The following is a 21,491-nucleotide window of genomic DNA, read 5'->3' as shown; positions in this document are numbered from 1 at the left end:
TGTACACCATGTCTTCATCAATTGATTGTACAGATTGTTCTCCCTGCCACGCCATGCCATGCCTCTACAAGCCAGTGTCAACATCGGCATCACACCCGCGCAAAGCCCTATCCTTCCTTACATCGCGCTGGTCAACATAGCAGGCGTCAGACCCTCCTCAGTAGGCATGAACCCGCCGTTCAGGCTGAACCCCGGCCCGTGCGTGCTGCTCATGACGACCTCATGCACCTCCTTGTTAAACGAGGAATCCAGCCCTGAGCAGTCGTCCTTGATCTGCGACACAAACGCCTTGACATTAGCAGCCAGCATGTCGGGCGTGAAGCCCAGCTGACCCACAGACAGCCTGACGACGCCGTCCTTCTCGCGATAGTTGTCGGCGCCCGCCATCTCCTTCAGCAGGCCGAGCACGTTGCTTGTGATGGTCTTTTGGCGCACGCTGGGCATCAGGCCCTTGGGGCCGAGCACGCGGCCCATGTTGGCCTTGGCCAGCTTGTCGGCGGAGCCCCGGTCGCAGATCAGGCTGGTGAGCTCGAGGGTGCCGTCGCGCAGGGCCTGGAACAGCGTGTCCTCGCCGACGGCGACGGCGCCGGCCTCGCGGGCCTGGATGGCGAGCGCGGAGCCCTCGCGACAGACGACTCCGATGCGGCGGTCCGACTTGACGGAGTGCGGCAGGCGGATGCGGCTCTTGATCACGGGGCCGGACTTGAGGGTCTTGAGCTTGACGGCGAGGTCGTACTTGGTCGTCTGGGGGTTCTGGCCGACCTCGAAGGCGCGTGTGTATCTGTTCAACAGCTCGTTAGTGCATTGTCCTACTCTCGCCCAAAGAGACGGGCGCATGGCGACAGAGGGAGAGACTGTCGCATACCGGATAGCATCGCACAGCGAGAACTGCTGCATGTTGTCGAGCCTGTCGACCCTGAACCCCTTGTAAATCCTCCTCTTCTTCTCCCTCTTCCTGGCGCCGCTTGGCCGTCCCGATGCATTTCGTGTTTGTTGTGCGGCTGTGACTACTGACGGCGCAAGGTATCGTGGTATCGCTGCTTGTATTGTTGGTCTGGATGATGTGGCGAGACTGAGCCTCGCCATTGAGGCCAGGCATTGATTTATTGAGGCCATGATGGGTGGATGTGTGTTGCGACAGTGACGGGCTGGCGTCCGTCTCTCTGCCTGGTGGAAACGGAGCTCTTGACTTGATAGCAGGACAGCTCAAATTTCGTCAAGACGGAAGCGCCAGGGTTGGGACAACGGGGATGGATGGAGGGTGGGGGGCAGAAGGGGGGTGGTCCAATCCAGCCCAGTATGACCCCTCCTCGAAATTTCACCCCACCAGCATTTCCTAGCTGTTGCTGCATGTCCGCCTCCCACCTCTTGCCGGTTGACTCACGAGACACTCCTTCCCCTAGACCTTGAATTTTCCTTGCAAGTGTCACCTTCCTTCTGTCCAATTCTCGAAGGACACCAAACAATCATGAAGGCAGACGAGCTCAAGGCGATTACGCCCAATCTGGGCAAGGACTTCAAGACCATCGAGCCCCATCTGGTCGCCCTCGACAAGCATCTCATCCTGAGGACCTACCTCGACGGCTACAACCTCGGCGAGAACGACAAGGCCATCTGGACAGCCCTCCGTACCAACCGTGCCGCTGCCTCGTACATTATCAAGGGCGCCCTCGCGAACCTGCTGCGGTGGTACGCCTTCGTCGACGCCACACACCCCGAGATCCAGGAGTCTATCAAGGCCGACGAGGCAGAGAAGAGGAAGAAGACTGCTGCCGCCAGCAAGGCTGGAGGCAACTTCAACCTGGGCCTGCAAGACACCGAGAACGGCGTTGTCACCAGATTCCTGCCCGAGCCGTCGTGAGTACCCATCTATATAATTGGCAATTCATGGCCAGCCAGTCTGAAAGACGCAATGCTCTGACGTTCACTTCAAGAGGATACCTGCACATTGGACACGCCAAAGCTGCCCTCCTTGCCGACTACTTTGGCCATGTTGCCTACAAGGGAAAACTGCGACTGCGTCTCGACGATACCAACCCGTCCAAGGAGAAGGGAGAGTACCAGGATGCTATCATCGAGGACCTCGCCCTGATGGGCATTACGGCCGACCACCTTTCCTACACCTCCGACTACTTCGAGTACCTGTACGACATGTGCACGAGACTCATCTCTGAGGGTCACGCATACGCCGATGACACAGGCACCGAGCAAATGCGAGACGAGCGATGGAAGGGCATCCCGTCCAAGCACCGAGACCAGCCCGTCGAGGAGACACTACGCATCTTCAAAGAGATGAAGAAGGGGTCCGAGGAGGGTCTCAAGTGGTGTATCCGCGCCAGAGTCTCGTACGACAACCCAAACAAGGCTATGAGGGACCCTGTCATCTACCGATGCAACATCGAGGATGCCCATCACAGGACTGGGACAACGTGGAAAGCGTACCCCATGTACGACTTCGCTTGCCCCGTCATTGACAGTCACGAGGGCGTCACACACGCCTTGCGATCGACCGAGTACACCGACCGCAACCCTCAGTACCAATGGTTCATCGACACTCTGAAGCTGCGCCAGGTTCACATGTGGGACTTCGCCCGCATGAACTTTGTCAAGACGTTCCTGTCTAAGCGGAAACTGGCCAAGCTCGTCGACACCGGCAAGGTTTGGGGCTGGGACGATCCTCGTATGCCTACCATCCGTGGTGTGCGCAGGCGAGGTATGACGGTGGAGGCTCTGCGCGACTTCATCATCAAGCAGGGACCCAGCCGAAACGTGACCACCATGGACTGGACCGTGTTCTGGGCCAACAACAAGAAGGTCATCGACCCTATCGCGCCTCGTTTCACGGCTATTCTGCGAAAGGACGCCGTGAAGGTTACCGTCAAGGGCACTGACGCCCCTGCTGCCCCCGTCACAGAGAGCAAGCCCAAGCACCCTAAGAACAAGGATGTTGGCCTCAAGCAGGTCATTTTCTCCGACGAGCTGCTGCTGGACCAGGCTGATCTGGCGCTCATGAAGCCCGACGAGGAGATCACGCTCATGACCTGGGGTAACGCCTTTGTGCGCTCCATCGACGGCTCGTCGCCTATCAAGACCGCGACCGTCGAGCTCAACCTGGCCGGTGACGTCAAGAAAACCGAGAAGAAGGTGACATGGCTGTCCACTAAGGGCACCACCCTTGTGCCGGCCGAGCTATGGGACTTCGACTACCTGATCACCAAGGACAAGCTCGAGGAGGATGACAACCTGGAGGACTTCCTGAACCCCAACACGAGCACCATGGAGGAGGCATGGTGTGACGAGAACGTCGCGAGCCTGAAGAAGGACGATATCGTCCAGCTGGAGAGGAGGGGTTATTACCGTGTGGACAAGGGCCTTGCGGACTACAAGGAGGGCGAGGAGAAGAAGGTGGTGTTGTTCAACATCCCAACTGGAAAGACGGGTGAGGCGCGGCCCTCCAAGTAGAGGCGCTTGGCAGGCTTCGGCTAGAGCGGGTCTAAAGGGTCTATGAAAGATGAAAATCACGAGCGAAATAGAATACTGTTGACTGTACAGTACCACCAAGGAGGCCTAGATCCAGCCTTTGCATGTGCCAATGCACCTGGAAGACTTCCCAAGACGCCGCTCCTGTGTTTGGGTGATAAAAGGTGCCGCTTTCCGGCCTCAACAGCCCCCAGTCAACCCGAGAGCAGTTCATTTACTCGATCAAGTATGAAGCCAAGTCAGGTTTGATTGATCGGGTTGTTGGGAGAGGCTGCGCTGATATCATTATGAACCCTGCTAATCAACCACCACCTTGCTCCGGAGCTTGGCGCAAATGACAGGTCCCTTGTTGTGTCCCAAGGTACGCCTCCCGTTGGTCGCAATCCAAGCAACGGCACAAGCAACCACTGGGGGCCGTTTCGGAGACATCCTTGGGCAAGGGCGCCCTGGTCTTGGGGGCCTTTCCACCCGGCCCTGTCAGCCATGTGTTCCCGTCAGCCCCGTCCATTCGCAGGCAGGAACACAAGTTGACAAGAATAGGCCCGTGAGCTGGCAAAGCCACACAAATTGGCCTCTCTGATCCTATTCCATGTTTTGAAGGTAATCGTAACGTCATTTTGACGGGGATCTGGTCGCACTCGAACGGACGCATTCCTATGCATGGCCTCTTCTTGGCCGGAAGCTATGGTCCGGTGTAAGCTCACAGAGGATACTTTAACGCAGCGGATTGCCACCGTCTCTCTTAGGAATCTCAGCTGATAGAAGAAGCGAAGGTTCTCAAGCATTCCATTGAATCAAATTTTTCAGTTTCTGTGCGCAGAAAGGTTACACTTCTTAGCCTAACACGTCGCACAATAGGCCCCCAACAAGGCACCGCCGCTGGTTACCTCATTCGACCCGAGTCTGACCACCTGACCGGCCTGGGATATGTTTCGTTATCGAAGTGATATAAGACGGCTGTTTCAACAAGCGACCTGAAGGCCGGCAATGGCGCGTGAGAAAGTTTAAGGTTATTAGACCTACGCAATCGCAGCCCAACTGGTCGAGAGTGCACGAACTCAGGGAGGATTCATAACGCCTTGAAAAAACAGTTCAACAAACACGTATCACCACATGCAGAGACCCATCGCCAAGAGAGCCCACCAAAAGTCAGCCTTTCAAAGATCCAGAATTACTCAAGATGCCATCCCCACCAAAGAGCCCGTCCATCGGGATCCGCTACATCTCGGACGCCGTGAAAAGCGACCACCGCCTCATCGAGAGGCTCCACGCCTCCCTGGTATCGCCGCCACCCAACACAGATTCAGAAAACCAGGGCGCGTTATGCTCGCGGCTCTCGTGGGAGCTGGCCCGGCACCTGGTCGCGATGGAGCTCTTCATCTTCCCGGGGACGGCCCACCGCGCCAAGCAGGGCAGCGAGGCGGCGCAGGAGAGGCAGCGCGACATGGCGCAGCTAAGAGATGCGCTGCGGTCTTTCTCGAAGGAGGCGGCAGCGGCGAAGGCCGTCTCGGGCGACGGGAAGCTCAGCGCGGCCCTGGAGGAGCTGGGGACGCACCTGGGGCGGCACATCCGCGACGTCGAGAGGGTTGACCTGGTGAACATCGAGAATGTGCTCAGCGGGCAGGAGAGCGAGGACATGGCGAGGGACTTTGAGAGGTCTGTCTTCTTCATCCCTCATGGGGTGCGTGAGGAGGACGAGGGGGAGGATGCGGGTGTTAAGGCGCCTTATAAAAGTGTCGAGGGGCTGTTGGACGCCAGTGCTGGTGAGCTTCGTGCTGCGATGGAGAAATTCCCGCGGGAATAAGGATGGGCAAGTTCCGAAAGTCGACTTGGGGGATTTGGAAAACAGGGAGTTTGGCGACATTTAAACCTAGAATGCGATACATCGAAAACGTACTCCCTCACTTGTCAAATCCAAAGCTTTCCTTGTGATCCTTGACCCACGTCGCAACCTCTGAACACGGCGCACACCAGATCTCCTGATCCGACCCAATCTTCCGGACAACCTCCTCCAGCACAGCCATTCGAGCCTCATCAGTCGTCAGGAAGGGGTGGAATAGGATCGACATGTAACCCCCCTCCCCCTTGACCTCCTCAATGCGCCGCAACAAATACTCCCGAAAGTCCCCGGGGCCAAGCGGCTCCTCCTGGACCCCGTGCTCCAGACGTATCCCGCCGAACTTTTCCATGTACCAAAAAGCATCCACAGCCTCCCACTCAAACGGCAGCACCACCACATCCTGTCCCGAGTCCCCCGCCTGGACGCCAAACCCCCCCAGCGGCGAGACGTACTCGACACCATACCTCCGGCACAGGTCCAGCGTCCTCTCCCCGTTGACCCTCCCCCCAGGCGGCCTGAACCCCCGGTACGGCACCGCCGCCTCCGTCGCGGCGGCGTGGCTCCGCTCGAAGCTGTCCTCCTCCTCGGCCGCCGACAGGGAGTGCCACGGCTCGTGCTGGAACCCGTGCCACGCGACCTCGTGCCCGCGCCGCTGGAGGTCCGCCACGGCGCCCGGGTAGACGCCCAGGCTCCAGGACTCGGCGAAGTAGGTCGCCCTGATGCCTCTGCCTTGCTCGCCGCCGTGCTGCTGCGCCAGGAGGTCCAGGATGCGCGGGAGGGTCTGGAGGACCGCGGGGTCCTGGCCTGTTGGCTTGTCTGCTGGCCAGGACTTGTTGTGCACTGCTTGGGCCTCGCCTAGGTTGTCCATTGTGAAGGAGATGGCGCATTTGGCGCCGTGTGGCCAGGGGTTGGGCATGGCGGTGGTGACTGGTGCGGAGGAGAGTGTGTTGCTGGAAGTGTTCGGTCTGGTGAGCTTTGTTGACAGGCAAGACAGCAGCTAAATCTGGAATAGACAGAAGAACAGCCTTGCACAGGAAATTCGGTGGAGATATGTGTACAAAATTGGTTTGTTGTAAGTCTGGTACTGAATATACATCTGCACAGAGTTGAACCGTCTCAATGACGCAAGCGCCGATTGGGGGGGAAGCGACGACCAATCGGCACATATCGAGCGATTCCAACTTTTTTGACGTCCATCACTCAACACTGCGGCACCATCAATTTTTCCGGACCTGCCATCTCATTCATCCTCATCCCCAGCGTCGGTGTCTCCAGAGACTACTGACTAGGGCCCGACCTTGTTGAAAAGATTGGAACCTGCGATCCTCATCAGCAGCCCTTCGCCTGGCTCTCTCCACATTGGGGTTGCACGCGCGACTTACCGGCGATGACCACCTGGAACTGACCCCTCCACTCGCCCGTGTTGACCAGGTCGGTCGCGGCGAAGGTGCCATTATACAGCAGGCAGACAATGTGGCACTGGGACGGCGGGTTGGGGCAGCTGTTGTCGGTGCTCGGCGCGACCGTGGGCGAGCGCTGGAAATCTGGCGGGGGGGGGGGGGGGGGGTCAGGCCTCGGGTGACACAACCAACACCATTCTGCTGGAGCAACCCGCAGAACGGAAGCCAGGCAGTGGATGATGCTACGTGAAGGCGGCAACAGCGACAGGCGGAGATCACTCACAAATGTCAAAGGAGCGGCATCCCACCGTGCTGGAGCACTGGTTCGCGCAGCCGGGTACGTCGTACAGGCCCATGTTGATCCAGTTCAGCGTGAACGACGTCGCCTTCTGCGCGATGGCCGCCTGGTTGGTGGCGACCAGGACGTAGCCCGGCGCGAGGAGGCTACCCGGCGCCAGCGCCGCTGCGGCGTATGGCGGAAAGCTGGAGAACGACGCCGCCGTGTCGGGCCTGCTCGGTTGTTCACCTGGTCAGCACGTGCACCACCAGTGCCTCTTGTTTTGGCTGCTGGCCCAAGTTGGCCGATAGTGAAGAGTAAGAGCAGCACGCAAGAGGGGGGGGGGGTGGGACATGGAGGGGTCGTGGGTGTCGAGCTTAGGGCTCAGCATACACCAGTGGTACGAGCGAGCTGCTGTTGGGCCCGCGACCGTAGGGGAGGTCCTGCGAGCACGGTGGCCCTCTTGGCTGGAGTCGCTGCCCGCCATCAATCAGCTCGGGTAAGTGTGTTATTGGCGTCGCGCTTGTGCTCGTGCAGAGCAAAGCAACGAGGGCAGACGCCCCGGCCAGAGACAACAATCCGGGCATTGCTGGGGGTGGAGGAGGGGTAGGGCCTTTGTATGAGGGATTCCTGGTGAGAATTTGAGTATACTAATCGAGATACTGGCACTGACTGTTAGAACAGCACGACTGAGTGGCGAATCCTAGAGTTCAAACGGTCCGAATATGGCTCTGGGAACTTCGTCCTTTTTATCTAGCTCGGGCCCCGTCGAACATTGGAGGAATCTTGAGAACGTTGACAATCGTCGACGTCAAGCAGTACACAGATGTACCAGTGCACAGGGCTATCAGGGATCCAGAGCCCGTCGCGCGACGCGACTCGTCAACATCGCAGCCGGCCTCATCTTGAGACATAGCTCCCCGCCAGACACATGTCAAGCTCACTTAGCTCAAGAGCTATCAAGCTCGTCGGGAAGCTTGTTGTTTACAACCTCGGGAAAAGCTTCACCGATTCGAGAACATAGCGTCGTGGCCCAACCAGCTATACCCAGCACGCCGACAGCCATATTCAGGGCAAGCGGATAGCACGAGACTACGGCCCAAGACCATGGCGTATTGGAGGTGCGTACCTTACACTTAAAGGGAGCGTTCCCGCCAAGGACGAGAGCAACAAACCCCCGGGAGCAGTTCTCCTTTTCTCTTCTTCTCTACCTCTTCTAGGAGACCTACCTCTTTTAGGAGAGCTACCTCTTTTAGGAGACCGAAGCTTGTCACCGCAGCCATGCCCGATGAACCAGACGACAGCGGCAGCAACGGCGGACCGTACATCCAGTTCGGGAATGTTGACTGGACGGGACCCGTCGTCGTCCCTGGGCCTTTCTTGCATGATGACATCGACCCGTATCGTCCTGACGCCGGGACCGTGGACCACCGACTCGAACAACATGTGGTCGACTCCCCGGCCTCAGCCTCGTCGGTCTGTCTTGTCCGGTCCCACAGCGCCATCGGCCAGGGCATCTCCGAGGGCAGGATCCGCGACTCGCTAGAGCTCCCCAAGTACCTGCCCCCGAACCCGCTCGGCGTCCGCAGGGCCTCCCAGGCGAGCGCCGCCGCCGCCGCACCAGCAGCAGCCCCCGCAGCAGCCCCCGCAGCACAGCCAGCCGGGGGAGGAGATGAGCCGCCCACCATGGCGACCGGCGTCTTCGCCTTCAGACTCCCGTCGACCATCATGCTGCGCGGGGACGAGCCTCGCCGCCGTGGGGGCCTACCGTCGTACGCCCTGAACGTGGTGCAGCCGTACCCGAACCCGACCGGGCTCAAAAAGAAGCGCGCGGCGCCCATCAACCTCGGGGCCTTGCCTGAGCGCCTGCTGAAGCGGCCCAAGGGGGGCGGCGTGCCCGTATCGCACAGGGCGGACGGCAGTGTCGTTACCGCCATCAAGGTTCCGGACGAGGAGCCCCAGGGCGAGGAGTCCAAGGCCGGCGATGTCAAGGCCGGCGATGTCAAGGCCGGCGACGCTAACGCCTCGAAGGCACCGGCTGAGAAAGCTCTGCGACGCTTCGGCCCGGTCGGGGTCCTCGCCCGCAAGATGCGCAAGGTCAAGGCCAAGGCCAAGCCAGCTGCTCCAGAGGCCAAGGGCAAGGCGCTCGAGTTCGTCGAGACTGGCGAGTCCGCGCGCGGCAAGGAGGACCTTACCGCCTACGAGCCGCAGGTGGGCGCCGCCTAGGAAGCGCACGGCGGAGAGCAGTCGGATAACAGCATCAATGCTGCGCGTAAGGCCCGCAAGGCTGTCGGCCGGTACTCCAACGTGGCTGCTTGGGTCAATTGGGGAGAAAAGGGGACAGGAGAGCAAGGCAAAGGAATGGGAGCAGGACAGGGAAGGAAGCAGTACATAAGCATTGTGCGACATCTCAACATGGACACGTAAAAAGTACCTTCAGTTTTGTGTATTTACTCATCTCAGTGTATTAACAGACTTTCGTGGTGGCTTTTAATAATATACATATCTTGCCACGAGTCCTTTCACGAGAATAAGTGGCCACATGAATACATATGTTTGGTGGGCAAAACTGGCGGGCCCTGGCAAGTGATCTCTCTGCAGCGGAGCATGCTCCGAGAAACCATACAACGCCATTTCCGACTCCCGCCGCGGGTTGGCTACGTTGCACCCAGAGATGCGACGCCGCACGTTGCGCTCGAACGGCCGTGATCACCAAGGCAAACCTAAACCGGTAGTGTCGGCCGGGCTCGGGCTAGGGGGAGCAGTAGCGTGAGGGGGTCTGGGGGTCTGATCGACGGACGACGGCCTCGCACGTGTGCACATGTGAGCAACACACCCAACGGCCCGAGTCCCGCTGTTCTCTGTGTGTATTCATGTCTTCTCGCTGCTGCGGTCGATACTGCTCTCAAATCAAAGGCTTTTTTCCCTTTTGGCCCCGGAATACCTTATGCATGCGCGTGCTTAGCCGAATCCAAAGCCAGCCGTGACGCCTTGTTGCTTGCTTGCTTGCTTGCTTGAAATCCAATCCCAGCCCTCCTCTTCCGAGGTAGTAGTAATCGCAAACCGCCCAGTACCACGGGCCCAAAACAAGTGACCACGCTCCCTCCAAGCAATCGATATACCCCCCTTTAGAACTTGGCATACACCCCTTACCTGCCATCACGTGTCTAGTCCAGCTCGGGCTGCTGGTGTATATGCAGCGGCACCACCCGCGGGCGGGCCGAGGGCGGCGGCGAGTAGATGATGGTGCCCGTCGTCTTGACGATGTCCCGCAGGCCCGAGGCCATCGTCGACCCGGCCGCCGCGCCGACCGCCGCGCCGTGGAGCGGCTTGCCCAGCTGCTCGAACTGCTTCATGCGCGTGAAGGCGATGGGCATGGACGGCGATCGGAGGTTGTACTGGTAAACGATTGTCAGGCTCGTCGTGTCACACGTATGTAGCAGCGGACGGTTGGAGGGTGGGGGGAACAGATTCCCAAGAGAGAGGCGTCAAGTGACAAATTAAGAAATCGTCCACACTCACCCCTGCGAGGATGGCGGCCTGCCCGATGCCCATCTCCTCCGAGATGTACTTGAGCGTCCTCTTCATGAACGTCCTCTGCGTCTCAGTCGCGTAGTCGGAGCTCGCCGCCGCGAACACGGGCCACATGCAGAACACGCCCGCCAGGCTCGGCGGCTGATACCTCCCACCCCCGGCCCCTTCGCTATGCCCCGAGCTCGCCCTCGCCGCGCCAAACACGTACGGCACCGAGGCGACGATGTCAGCGATGAGCGCCTCGCACAGCACCCTCGTGGCCTCGTACCCGGGGCCCTCGCGGTAGTCCCCCTCGGGCCCCAGCAGCCACGCGCGGCAGCGCATGGCCGTGTTGCGCACGTACAGCCGCGCGGCGCGCGCCCAGTTGAGGATGTAGCAGATGAACATGTCGATGTAGGCGTCGACCCGGCCCACGTACGCGATCCCGCCCATGATGGCCGGGTCGGCGCGCGTCATGCACCGCACCGTCATGCCCTTCCACGCGATCGGCAGCGCGGACACGTGCGCCTCGTAGTCGGCCTCGAGCGCGTCGGCCTCGCGGAGGAGGGCCTCGATGGTCGCTCTCGGGGGAGGGTGGGGCAGGGGCGCGTGGCCCAGCCCCCAGCCGCCCAGGACGCGCTCCACGCCCACGCGGAGGTCGGCCGCGCGCAGGGAGAGCTCGGCGAAGCGGTGCTGGGAGGGGTCTTGTTCGAACTCCTCGGTCAGGTGGTAGAGGTCTGGCTCGAGGGGGGTGGCGTAGCATATGCTTCTTGATACCTGTGGGGGGGGGGGTGTGAGTGAGTTGGTCGAGGCATGGGGGGTGGGTGTGTTGTGGAGGTCATGTGTCCATGAAGTTGACGTTGTGGTGATAGGATCTGATGTCTCTGGGGTCGGAAGCCACTTACGAGTAACGACCTCAGGATGAGGAAGATCTTGCGGCCGACGACCGTCTGGAAGACGTCCTTGCCTCGCATCTTGAGCAGCGCCACTGCGCCGTCGAGATGAGAACCAAACGCCTCTGCTTTTTGATACGACGGCCGGGAAGGCCTCAGTTGCTGCATATGACATGTCTCATCAGTGTACGCTCTTCCACACTAATAAGCTGTGGCTGCCAGAAACCACAGACTAGGAAGCAGGACGGTGGGCATCTCATACCTCAAAGGTGGTCAGCAACGTCACGCAAGCAAGAGTCGAGTTATCCCGCGCCTTCTTGGGGTCCCCGATAGCCTGGAAGGTAGCCTCAAGCGCGCGCAGGTACGTCGCCTCGGCCCGCGGGAGCAGGTCGGGCACCTTCTGGCGGGCGGCAAAGGCGATCATGGCGGTGGCGGAGAAGGCCAGCGGCAGCGGGTGGTCCCTGCCGGGGGGCTCGTTGGCGAGCAGGGGGAACAGGAAGTCGAGGTAGCCGTGGTTGCGCAGCGAGGTGCCCTGGACAAAGTTGGACAGGAAGTAGCTGTAGACCTGCTCGCCGACGGGGGTGCCGATGCAGCGCGGGATCTCCATGGACCACTGCGACGCGTAGTTGAGCGGGCTCTTTGGGCTGTGCGGCGTGGCGGCCTGCGACACCGGGGACGGGTACGGGCCGTCGACGGGGCTGCTGCTGGTGCTGCTGGTGCTGCTGCCGCGGATGCTGGCGGCGGTGTTGGTGGTGGTGGTGGTGGTGGTGGCGCTGGACGGCGATGACCGCTCGCCCGGCGGGATGTACTGCCGTATGATGATGTCCTTGCTCGGCGACACGCCCGGGCCGTCGTCGTCCCTCTCCTTGTCGCCCGAGAAGCGGGTGAACTGCTTCTGGGTCTCGTCGACGATCCTCAGGGCGTTGAGGTCCCGGTAGCCCGGGCACTTCCAGCCCCTCTTCCGACATTTCCTGCACTCAGGCCGTGTTGTGTCACACTGCTGGGGCGTCAATACGGATGTGCGCAGTGGGAAGGGGCTGTACGAAAAGAAGGGAAATGCATTGACGACGAAGGGGGTTGATGATGGTCAGAAAAGGCAGTGACAGTCCATTTTGGGGAGGAATTGGCGAGTGTCACAGAAACAAGGTCGGGATAGAGACAGTGAGAGAAACAAAGACTTTCGTGAACTCGCTCACCTTGATCCGCCTTGACCTGCAGGCAAAACAGCCCGGCGAAGGCTTCCCGGTGTTGACCATTGTCAACTTGCCCAGGAGGGGGTGAGCCTGAGGAGAGAGAGGTCAAGTACCTGTAGCTACCCGGCCCTATCTTGGCGCTATCGCCAACGTGAGTGTGGTGTGCAGTAAGAGTGGGCGTGAGAGTGTGTGTGTGTGTGTGTGTGTCGCTCGTGAGTAGTAGCCGCCGTTGTCGTGTGAGTAGCCGATTCAGTCTGGAAACTGATCGATCGAGCGGGCCAGCCCGTTCCACGCCGCTGTGGATCACGACGGTTCCCGCTCGTTATGTTTGCCGGACGAGCGGCAGCAGGCCCCCTTGGTCCAGGCAGTCAGTGATGGGTCAGTGGCAGTGGACGGCTCGACTCGACTCGACGCGGCTCGACTCTGGGCGACGACCCTGTGCTCCGTCGTGGATGCAGTGCAGGTGCAGTGCGAGGGGCGGGATCTGCAGGTGTGTACAGGACGTATGTATGTACAAGTATGGATGTATGTATGTATATAGATGGATGCGGAAGGTGGCTGGAGGATGAGAGAGAATCTGCATGTGTCTCTCCCTCTGTCTCCGTCTCTCTCGCGCGCGCTCTTGTCTGTGTGGCTGCCTGCCTGCCTCCCGAGGTCTGCCTCTTGTTTGTGTTCCTTGTGTCTTGTCTTCTCGTCTCGCTCTCTATGCCCCGGCCCCCTGGAGGATCAGGCAGTTGTAATTCGCCTCGCAAGACGCCCGGACTGCGGTGGGTGAAGATGATGTCACCCCAGTGGTCTCGCTCGGTTGCTGGTTAAAACCGGGGAAGACGAATCTAAACCTCCCGACTTCCCTGATTCAAGGGCCTGGCCCGGCGGCTCAGACCTGACAGTTTGAAGCACAGCAATGCACGCAAGGCTGGGCAAGGCAGGAACAACGGACATGCATATAACACACACGCACGCGACCCAGCAGGCTGGCAACGGGTGAGAGAGTGAGTGTTGAGTGTGTGTCAGGGCAGCAGAGCAGGGCAGAACGGTGCAGGACAGGGCAGGTAAATGCAAGCTGGGTCCGGTCCGTGGGGGAGGGGGTGGGCTTGACAGAACGCCACGGGTGGATTCAGCGTGTGCTGGCGGGGGTTTCTTCGCGCCCACTCCACGGCGGCGGCTGCTGCTGCTGCCCGCTCGACCAAGCTGATCAGATGGGCTGCACGAGAGGCGTAATCTCGCTCTGCAGATTGCGCGTCTCCGTCTCCACGGTGGCTGACATGTGAGGCGCAAAGGGGGTCGGCGACGATGGGAGTGAGAATAGAAGTGAGAGTGCGGGCGAAGGCGAGAGTGTCTCCATCGGGCTATGCCAGTGTGGTATTGACCTGAGACTGATGCGACTGAGGCGTGCAGCGGCAGTAGCGGCGGTGCCGGCCAGTAGTGTGAGAGAGCGTGTGTGTGTAGTAGTGGTAGTAGTAGTTAGTGTAGGGGAGAAGCGTGGCTTGTGAATGAGGGGCTCGGATACATTATGGGAATGGATTGGGGGGGGGGGGGAGAGGGACAAGCTATTTCCACGTGCATTCGCAGCGGCAGGATGGACAGTTCCGGTCGCCTTCGCGCTGGGGGCCAGTCTGGGTCTGGGTCTGGGTCCTACTGGGTCTGCCTGCTGGGTCTGGGTACGGTAGGTCGACAGTCTTGACTGTTTTGTTATCTTGCTGGCTGTCCCATCCCTGTCGCCCCGTCTTCCCCGAATGGAGTCAAGTCTTGGGGCCTGTCAAGCCTGTCGACGAGGAAATTCCCCACAGTTGTTTTCCTCGACAGCGCCAGCAACGATCCAGATTCCTAACACGGCATCGCTCTGCCCGGGGGCCCAGCCCTGAGCTCCCATGTCCTCTGGTCCTGTCGCCCCGGAGTTGGCGCTTTTATGCTTATTGTTATAAAATGATCTGATGATCGGCGGCACAGCTCCGTAATTTCCTCCCCACCCCCTGCCATGTGTACCTAGGTCGTCTGCAAGGCGAGAGCTAACCCGTCCGAACGATTGTGATTTGTAGAGTCTAACGGGTCACGGAACCATAGTCCCGACCGGTGGTTCGTGCGAGTACGACCTGTCGTTACATGGGATCTAGTAGGGCGTGCGCGCGCTCTCAAAGTGATGCATCAGTCTGTGGTCTGTCAACAGCACAGAATGCTCGGCGCGCGATCTGCCACTGGACCGCGCGGTGACCGCCATTTGTGTGTGAGAGTGTCGAGACTAGTGGGCCGGTCAAGCAGATCAACACAGTTTGGTTCAAACCAAACACCCCAAACGGCGCAGCGCGGATATACCAGGGCAATGTTTCAAAGGTACGTGCATGGCTCGAGTCTATTTCCCACTACGGCATCCGATCCTCCAGCAGAGCACGACTTACTCCGTTGCCAAGATCGGGCCCTCTGACCGGCTGGCTGGGACGGCTGCACGCCGCATTCCGTACCACCGTCCTGACTCTCACTTTTGCATAAGATATGCTGTGGTATAGGGCGCAGTCCACCAGCCCGGGCGATCGAATATCCTCCTGGATGAAGACAAACACCGTCCCATCATAAATCAGCCCTACGCGACACGAAACTAGCCGGTGCTGCATAACACTCCCGTGCAAACGTCCCATGGCCTTCCTAAAGAGAACTTGTCCGTTGTCGCTAGCGTCGCACTTGCCCCAGATCAGTTCATTGGGTTCCGTTTCGAGCTCACGCATGCACAGCCAACCAGCCACCTGGGAAGCATGGCATGCATAGTAGATCGGGTTCTTCCCTTTGTCGAAGCCACTTTTAGGACACGATACACTTGCAACTAACTGTATGCATGATCCGGGTATGCCTGGTCCCGTCCACGCAAGAAAGTATTGCGATCTATGGGTTCGCAAACCCTGTCTATATGTAGAAGCCGGTGGACCCCTTTGTGGATCGTTGGGCAGATAATTACCGGTAGCTCTGCGAGCCTTCCCGACGTCTCCACCGGCGAGCGTCATTGCTGGGTCCGGGAAGATGACCGGGCCGTTGACAGCGCGGTCTTCTCAATCTATTGCCAATGTATATGACAAGAGCTAATTCTTCCGGCCCTGCCGCTGTCCCCGAAGATTGTCGCCACGAGCCCAAGATCGACGGCCTCATGTTGGAAAGCGAAACCCATGGGAAGAAGCATACTGTCGTTCTTTACATGTGGTCGGGTGTTGAGTTGACGGCCCGGTGTCCATATCTGCGGATCGTGTCCAGCACGCATTCCTGCAATGCTAGTATTCATAGATGAGTACAGCATCAATTCTCAGCGCAACTGTCCCATATGCACAATCCTCGGGCGTTGTCAAAAAGAGGTTCGAGTCAGATTGGGGATCCCATTGAGTCAGGACCGATCGTTTGCTGCCCAATTTTTTATTAATAGTTCGCGCTTGCTGTTGGGTAGTATTATTATGATATGAGAGGCGATCGCTCTCCTGACAGCTGCCATGGGTCTTTGGTGAGTGTGCTGGTTCGTTTGCATGCCAGCACTAAGGGGATAGTACAAACAGTATGGCTTGCAGTAAAATGCGGAAAATGAAAGAAACATGGTTTGATAAGTACAGATCACTTTCCACGGGTTTTACACCATGTCGACAGTGGTTTTTCTCAATTTAAACTACAGCGGGTTAAACATGGATGACTCCGGCTACGGCGGTCCTATGATCCATCTCGGCCATATTCCGCTCTCAACGTCCAAGGCTCTTCTCTAAATTGTGTGAAAGACTCCCAAAGATCCTGTTTCTTTTCTCGTGATCTTTGTTTTGATACGTGGATTTATGTCTGTCTTCGGGAATGGCTCACTCGACTTGATATTTACGTGTCAAGATGTCGATTCACTGCTGCTATACCATGGCAACTGACGAGTTTTGCAGAGATCAATAACACCAGGCGGCACTATTCCTAAGAAATGGCCTTAGGATATGTTACCTTCTCGCAAAGCAATTGTGGCTCTCTGGTTTCCTCATCTTCCTCCTCCGGGTTCGGAAATAAGTTGTGACAGCCGGGTACTTTCTTTTTTTATTTTAATTCTCTCCCCACGAGTCGCTTTTACAAGTCACACGTGGCTTGATTAATATGCTTCTTATATTTCGTGATGTCAGGCCTCGGACGATTGAATTTCCGGGCCACGGTTGCCCACCTTATCTGGAGCGACGTGTTCGGGCAGTGATTGACAGGTTTTATCCACATATGGTTTTATGGTTTTATGAGTGGCGCAATAGTCCGCTCTAGGCCGTAATTTCACTGCCATGAGGCGTTGAGCTAGTTAAGTTGTAGCTAGTCTAGGCTGATAACGTGGTTGATCTTTTGTTTGGCTGCCTCAGCTGATTCGGTGTTTTCCCCCGCCTCGCTTCAGCACACAGGGACGACTATGATTAGTTCACTCATTCACACTTGGTGGAGGATTTGCCAGAATATACGAACAATCTCGACTGCAGCTTAGAATTTGACAGGGCGAAATACATTTGTTTCTGTTTTGACCACCATGTTCGTGACGAAAGAGAACACCCCGACGGCACAGCTCAAGACCCCGCAAGCCACGCACTTGCAAGGCAGCACCATTTCCCATTCAGCAATGCGCCAAGAATCAGCGAGCCGCACGTTGCAAGTAAATCTGTTCATTTGTAACGTCACAGTCTGGATTATGTTCGTCGTCGCAGGAGTAGTGATGGCTTTCGCACTCCTCGCAATGGATGAGCTACGTTACGAGTACCTCAAGTACCATGTCCTTGTTGATTGACACAAATTGACACTTTGTTTAGCAATGATGACATTACGTGTGGCTCGGATTATATCGCAGAGCCTGATGATCTGTGGCTGGGAAATGATGAAAGTCTGGACCGATTTCACTCCCAGTGCCGGCTCCTATACTCCTGGACCTACATCCTCACGGTGGCCGGCTCCTTCAGTCTGGTTCGGACATCATTGCTAGCCATCCCAGTTGGAAAACCGACGTGAGTATCCTAACAACATCTCTGACAAAGTTCGGTGACCGCCATGCTGAAACTTCACGCACAGGTACTGGACGATCAAATACTCCCCAGGATCTCTCATGGATCGCATCTCAACGCCGTCTCGGGTGTACTGCCTACGCACCCTTTTCTCTCTGATTCCGGGGGTACTGTATACCGTCTGTGTTATCATACTTGCTTCGAGCCATCTCATAACAGGACCACCCGCAGACGATGCATATAGAATCATGTACTCAATCTGCCTGGGTCTGGTCGCCTTCAGCATGGTGGCTTCATTGCATCAAGCATTCTCGACGGGCTGGGCGAGTTGGACGGAAGCGAGAAGATGCACGGATGGTATTTGATGGAAGCTTGAATATCAAACCATTGCGGACGGCAAGCAATGTAGCATTCAGTCGCAGCTTGATTTGGCCGTCTGCTCAGAGTTGCAGTCAAGAACACCGGCCTTGGCCCCGCTTCGCATGGGTGACCCAGTAGTCCTCACCTCGGGAGTTTCAGGGGTGAATCTTGCCATGTGAAACGCGTCGAACCCACGCATCGACGTCAGACGAAGAGACAGCACAGCCGAGTACCTGAAGTTGGAAGGTTGTACCAACGTCCTGCACACACATCACTGCCGATCTGCAAGATAAGCTTTCTTCAACCCCAACAAGCCCAGTCATCCAGGTCAGGCACCTCAGTACGCGGCACGGCCGAGATATTGGGGGGTTCAAAAGACGACCAATCCAGTCACCTTGCCCCCACGTCACGATATATCGTTGGCACGTGTCAGCGTGGACCACGTTGTCAGGCAGCGGAGCTTCCAACGCGCTGCGGCCCCGGCCCTTGCCGCCTTATCCGAGTGTCGCTTTATGTAAGAGAAAACAAGGCGACGACATCCACTTCCGAGTGAACGTAGTTTCTCATTTTGATCGATTGATAACGCACCATCGACCTCGTCCACCGAGGCTGGTCGGGCTACTTCGTCCTGTCCGTCAATGAGCCTTCAACTACCCGAGGACCATCAACGCAGACATGGCTGCAGACAAGCCAGTCATCCTGCTTGTACATGGGGCGTTCTACCAACCGGTCCACTACCAGGAAGTGCTGGATCAACTAAGAGACAGAGGGTTCACAGTGGAGGCCCCGGCGCTACCCACAACGGGGACGAATCCCGAACTCACATACGTGGACGACGTCGAGGTCATCAACGAGACACTGCTACCGATCCTAGACGCCGGTAGAGAAGTCATCATGGTGGCCCACAGCTCGGGGACCCTTCCTGCGAGCCACTGCATAGAAGGCGAATCTGTGGCCGAGAGAGCAGAGTGTGACCTGAAAGGCGGGATCCGACATTATATCAACGTGTGTGGGTTTGGCCTATCCGAGACGAGGAAAGAATTTCCTCGGAAGAGGAGATGACACGCCACTGCAGGAATTTCATTATGTCGAGGTGAGCACTTTGACAACAAAAATTATGAGAATCCAGCAGTTGATCATAGCCACAGGACGGCATAATACACCTACTCGACAGTGCTAAGCCAACCTTCTACAATGACCTCCCCATAGAGAAAATCGAGAAAATATGGCCCACTATGATGAAGACGCATAGCCAGATGAACTGGAACAGCCGTCCAATATTTATTGATGAGGAGATCACAGTTCCAAAGACCTATGTCTTTTGCGAAAATGACATCGCCCTCCCTACGGAGTATCAGGCCTACTTCATAGGAGTGGGAGGGTACGAGGACGTCATAAGAGTCCAGTCAGGCCATTCCCCTTTTTTGACAATACCAGAGCAAATGATCGAGATCATTTGTAAGGTCGCTGAGAAGACCTGAGACCGCCAGATGCTAATATGCGGCGCCACGGGCTCAACTGGAATGGACAGCGAGACCGAGCTCAGTAATTTGAAATGGCAATCTCGAAATCAGCACGAGGTGTCAGCTACCCCGGATTCCGTTCAACTGAAGTCAAGCACAGCCTCACAAGATGGTGCCATCGACGATGTCGCTGCACCGCAGAGGGGCCCTAACGGTTGTGCATCCGGAGCGGAGAAGAGGACGCTAGAGCCGCCTTCATCGCCAGCCCAATCTTTGCGGCCATCGCGAAACACGGAGACCTTACTGGCGATTCCCATCTGGGCTGGTCCCCGCGAATACGATCTTCTCGGCCACTTCGGACGAACAGCTGCGGTCTAGGCTGGTTTGACATCCCAGCTCAGCCTACTCAAATGTGACTTTTGACGAGAGCGACCTTGCACTGCTTTCGATGTTGGCTTTTCGAGGAGGTTGACATCGCATGACCTCGCCCGCGCCACATGCCTCCTGGCCGCCAGATCGACTGCGGCTCTGCTTCAGATGCCTTCTGCATCGTTCTAACTTTGGATTCATCCCGTTGCATCTCCGTTGAGATGGAACATAGTCGCAGGTTTCCAAGATGCGATTTGGCTGCCTTGGCTGCTGTCACAAGCACTGGGTTTTGGGAACCGAGATGCTTGATCTGCGTCGAGATGAACGCGCTTCATCCCTTTGACTACTGCGTATAAGGATACTCAGTCCTCGCAAATCGAGAGCCAGCTCGGCCTCGACCTCCATGAATAATGATCGGGCAATACTAGTTCCTTTACACTCGTTTTGATTTTGCAGGATGCGTACTAACGGGCTTCGCTTCGTCCTACTCCTCAGCGGTCTGGCCACCGTAAGTCTACCACCAACGCTTCATGTATGCAACAGATAAGTGGTCAAAATCTGACAAATATAGGCCGAGGCTCAAGCACCCCCTGACCCAGTTCCTGCTCCAGCTCCCGCCCCAGTCGGGCCCGATGGCACTGCTCCGGCCCCGTCCGACACCCTCTGCCTCCTGCACAAAGAGCTCTGCCTGAACCCGCCGGACAAGCCCAAACCCCCGAAAGAGAAGACGTCGATAACAACACAGACGGTCATCTCCGTCGAGACAAGCGGGGGCCAGACGCGGACCGTCACCGTGGGCCAGACAGTCACAGTCACCTACACCGACAAGGAGCCCCCGAAACCGACGCCGCCGCCACCACAGCCGCCCGAGCAGCCGAAGCCCTCGACGGTGACGGAGCGCCCGCAGCCGACGACGGTCACGCAGCCCGGGCAGGAGACGACCAAGACCATCACCGAGTCCCCGCCGGGGTCGACGCAGACGGTAGTCCAGCCGCCCCCGACGCCATCCAAGGAGACCTCGAAGGAACCGCCCAGGCCGACCAGCCAGACCCAGCCCCCCAGGACGTCGTCGTCAATCCAGACGGGTCGGCCCTCGGAGTCGTCTAGGAGGACAAGCACTGGCAGGGGGAGCCAGACGGGGCCGGGCCCGAGCGGCACGGGCCGCCCGACGTCGACGAGGCCGGTCGTGACGGTGGGCGAGGCCGCGCGGGCGACTGGGGCTGTGATGATTGGGGCGCTGCTGGGCGGTGCTGCTGCGATGATGAACATGTAGCTCGCCTCGGGTACTCTATGTATTTGTGAGGGTTGAATTTGATGAGACCGTTGGTGAGGCCATCATTGTTAGAGCATTAGTAATAGCGACGGAGTGGTAGATGCTGACAGAACTCACGATAATAATACAAGCTGAACTGTGTTCTCTCATCTTCTGCCGATGACGGTCTCATGGCGGACATGGATGCAATCAAGGCAGTCGTTGATATGGCCCATGGACCTCGTAGGTCACAATCATCAGCGATAAGCAGCTGTACTGAAACCGGTTCTATATAACGGCACGAATACAGCTTCAGACTCTTACAAGATACACGAACGTCCCTACATCAAGTTGTGCAAGACACAGCTCACTGGTTTAATTTGGATATGATTCGACATGGACCCTATCTTCGGACCCTGTCTTTGTGGACTCTGTCTTGGTAGATTGATAGGCCTAATGGAGTAGTCAATCGCCGAGACGA

The 21,491-nt window shown here is 57.8% G+C and overlaps 10 protein-coding genes across 10 annotated transcripts; 6 read left to right on the top strand and 4 right to left on the bottom strand.

The window, feature by feature from the left end:
• Window positions 1-117: 117 nt before the first annotated feature.
• On the bottom strand, window positions 118-1,116 carry INS49_015835 (uncharacterized protein; the record flags this gene model as incomplete). The annotated part of the gene is made up of 2 exons (XM_043176513.1): window positions 118-781; window positions 866-1,116. The coding sequence occupies 2 exons, from the start codon at window positions 1,114-1,116 to the stop codon at window positions 118-120; spliced, it is 915 nt and encodes a 304-aa protein (XP_043019968.1).
• A 352-nt stretch (window positions 1,117-1,468) lies between these two features.
• Window positions 1,469-3,462, top strand: INS49_015834 (uncharacterized protein; the record flags this gene model as incomplete). Its single annotated transcript, XM_043176512.1, has 2 exons — window positions 1,469-1,857; window positions 1,935-3,462. The coding sequence occupies 2 exons, from the start codon at window positions 1,469-1,471 to the stop codon at window positions 3,460-3,462; spliced, it is 1,917 nt and encodes a 638-aa protein (XP_043019967.1).
• Window positions 3,463-4,660: 1,198 nt separating this feature from the next.
• INS49_015833 (uncharacterized protein) lies at window positions 4,661-5,284 on the top strand (the record flags this gene model as incomplete). Its single annotated transcript, XM_043176511.1, has 1 exon — window positions 4,661-5,284. One exon carries the CDS (start codon window positions 4,661-4,663, stop codon window positions 5,282-5,284), a length of 624 nt encoding a protein of 207 aa, XP_043019966.1.
• Window positions 5,285-5,381: 97 nt separating this feature from the next.
• INS49_015832 (uncharacterized protein) lies at window positions 5,382-6,236 on the bottom strand (the record flags this gene model as incomplete). Its single annotated transcript, XM_043176510.1, has 1 exon — window positions 5,382-6,236. One exon carries the CDS (start codon window positions 6,234-6,236, stop codon window positions 5,382-5,384), a length of 855 nt encoding a protein of 284 aa, XP_043019965.1.
• A 369-nt stretch (window positions 6,237-6,605) lies between these two features.
• Window positions 6,606-7,352, bottom strand: INS49_015831 (uncharacterized protein; the record flags this gene model as incomplete). The annotated part of the gene is made up of 4 exons (XM_043176509.1): window positions 6,606-6,637; window positions 6,703-6,864; window positions 7,004-7,203; window positions 7,264-7,352. 4 exons carry the CDS (start codon window positions 7,350-7,352, stop codon window positions 6,606-6,608), a joined length of 483 nt encoding a protein of 160 aa, XP_043019964.1.
• Window positions 7,353-8,278: 926 nt separating this feature from the next.
• INS49_015830 (uncharacterized protein) lies at window positions 8,279-9,223 on the top strand (the record flags this gene model as incomplete). Its single annotated transcript, XM_043176508.1, has 1 exon — window positions 8,279-9,223. The coding sequence occupies one exon, from the start codon at window positions 8,279-8,281 to the stop codon at window positions 9,221-9,223; it is 945 nt and encodes a 314-aa protein (XP_043019963.1).
• A 941-nt stretch (window positions 9,224-10,164) lies between these two features.
• On the bottom strand, window positions 10,165-12,659 carry INS49_015829 (uncharacterized protein; the record flags this gene model as incomplete). Its single annotated transcript, XM_043176507.1, has 5 exons — window positions 10,165-10,395; window positions 10,520-11,287; window positions 11,416-11,565; window positions 11,666-12,361; window positions 12,600-12,659. The coding sequence occupies 5 exons, from the start codon at window positions 12,657-12,659 to the stop codon at window positions 10,165-10,167; spliced, it is 1,905 nt and encodes a 634-aa protein (XP_043019962.1).
• Window positions 12,660-17,100: 4,441 nt separating this feature from the next.
• INS49_015828 (uncharacterized protein) lies at window positions 17,101-17,931 on the top strand (the record flags this gene model as incomplete). The annotated part of the gene is made up of 3 exons (XM_043176506.1): window positions 17,101-17,333; window positions 17,378-17,569; window positions 17,634-17,931. 3 exons carry the CDS (start codon window positions 17,101-17,103, stop codon window positions 17,929-17,931), a joined length of 723 nt encoding a protein of 240 aa, XP_043019961.1.
• A 670-nt stretch (window positions 17,932-18,601) lies between these two features.
• On the top strand, window positions 18,602-19,767 carry INS49_015827 (uncharacterized protein; the record flags this gene model as incomplete). Its single annotated transcript, XM_043176505.1, has 4 exons — window positions 18,602-18,931; window positions 19,002-19,019; window positions 19,075-19,307; window positions 19,458-19,767. 4 exons carry the CDS (start codon window positions 18,602-18,604, stop codon window positions 19,765-19,767), a joined length of 891 nt encoding a protein of 296 aa, XP_043019960.1.
• A 448-nt stretch (window positions 19,768-20,215) lies between these two features.
• On the top strand, window positions 20,216-21,031 carry INS49_015826 (uncharacterized protein; the record flags this gene model as incomplete). The annotated part of the gene is made up of 2 exons (XM_043176504.1): window positions 20,216-20,266; window positions 20,330-21,031. The coding sequence occupies 2 exons, from the start codon at window positions 20,216-20,218 to the stop codon at window positions 21,029-21,031; spliced, it is 753 nt and encodes a 250-aa protein (XP_043019959.1).
• Between the last annotated feature and the right edge of the window lie 460 nt (window positions 21,032-21,491).

Source organism: Diaporthe citri (assembly GCF_014595645.1).
Source record: "Diaporthe citri strain NFHF-8-4 chromosome Unknown scaffold_9, whole genome shotgun sequence".
Lineage (NCBI taxonomy): Eukaryota > Fungi > Ascomycota > Sordariomycetes > Diaporthales > Diaporthaceae > Diaporthe > Diaporthe citri.
This window is presented reverse-complemented; position numbering and strand designations above follow the sequence as displayed.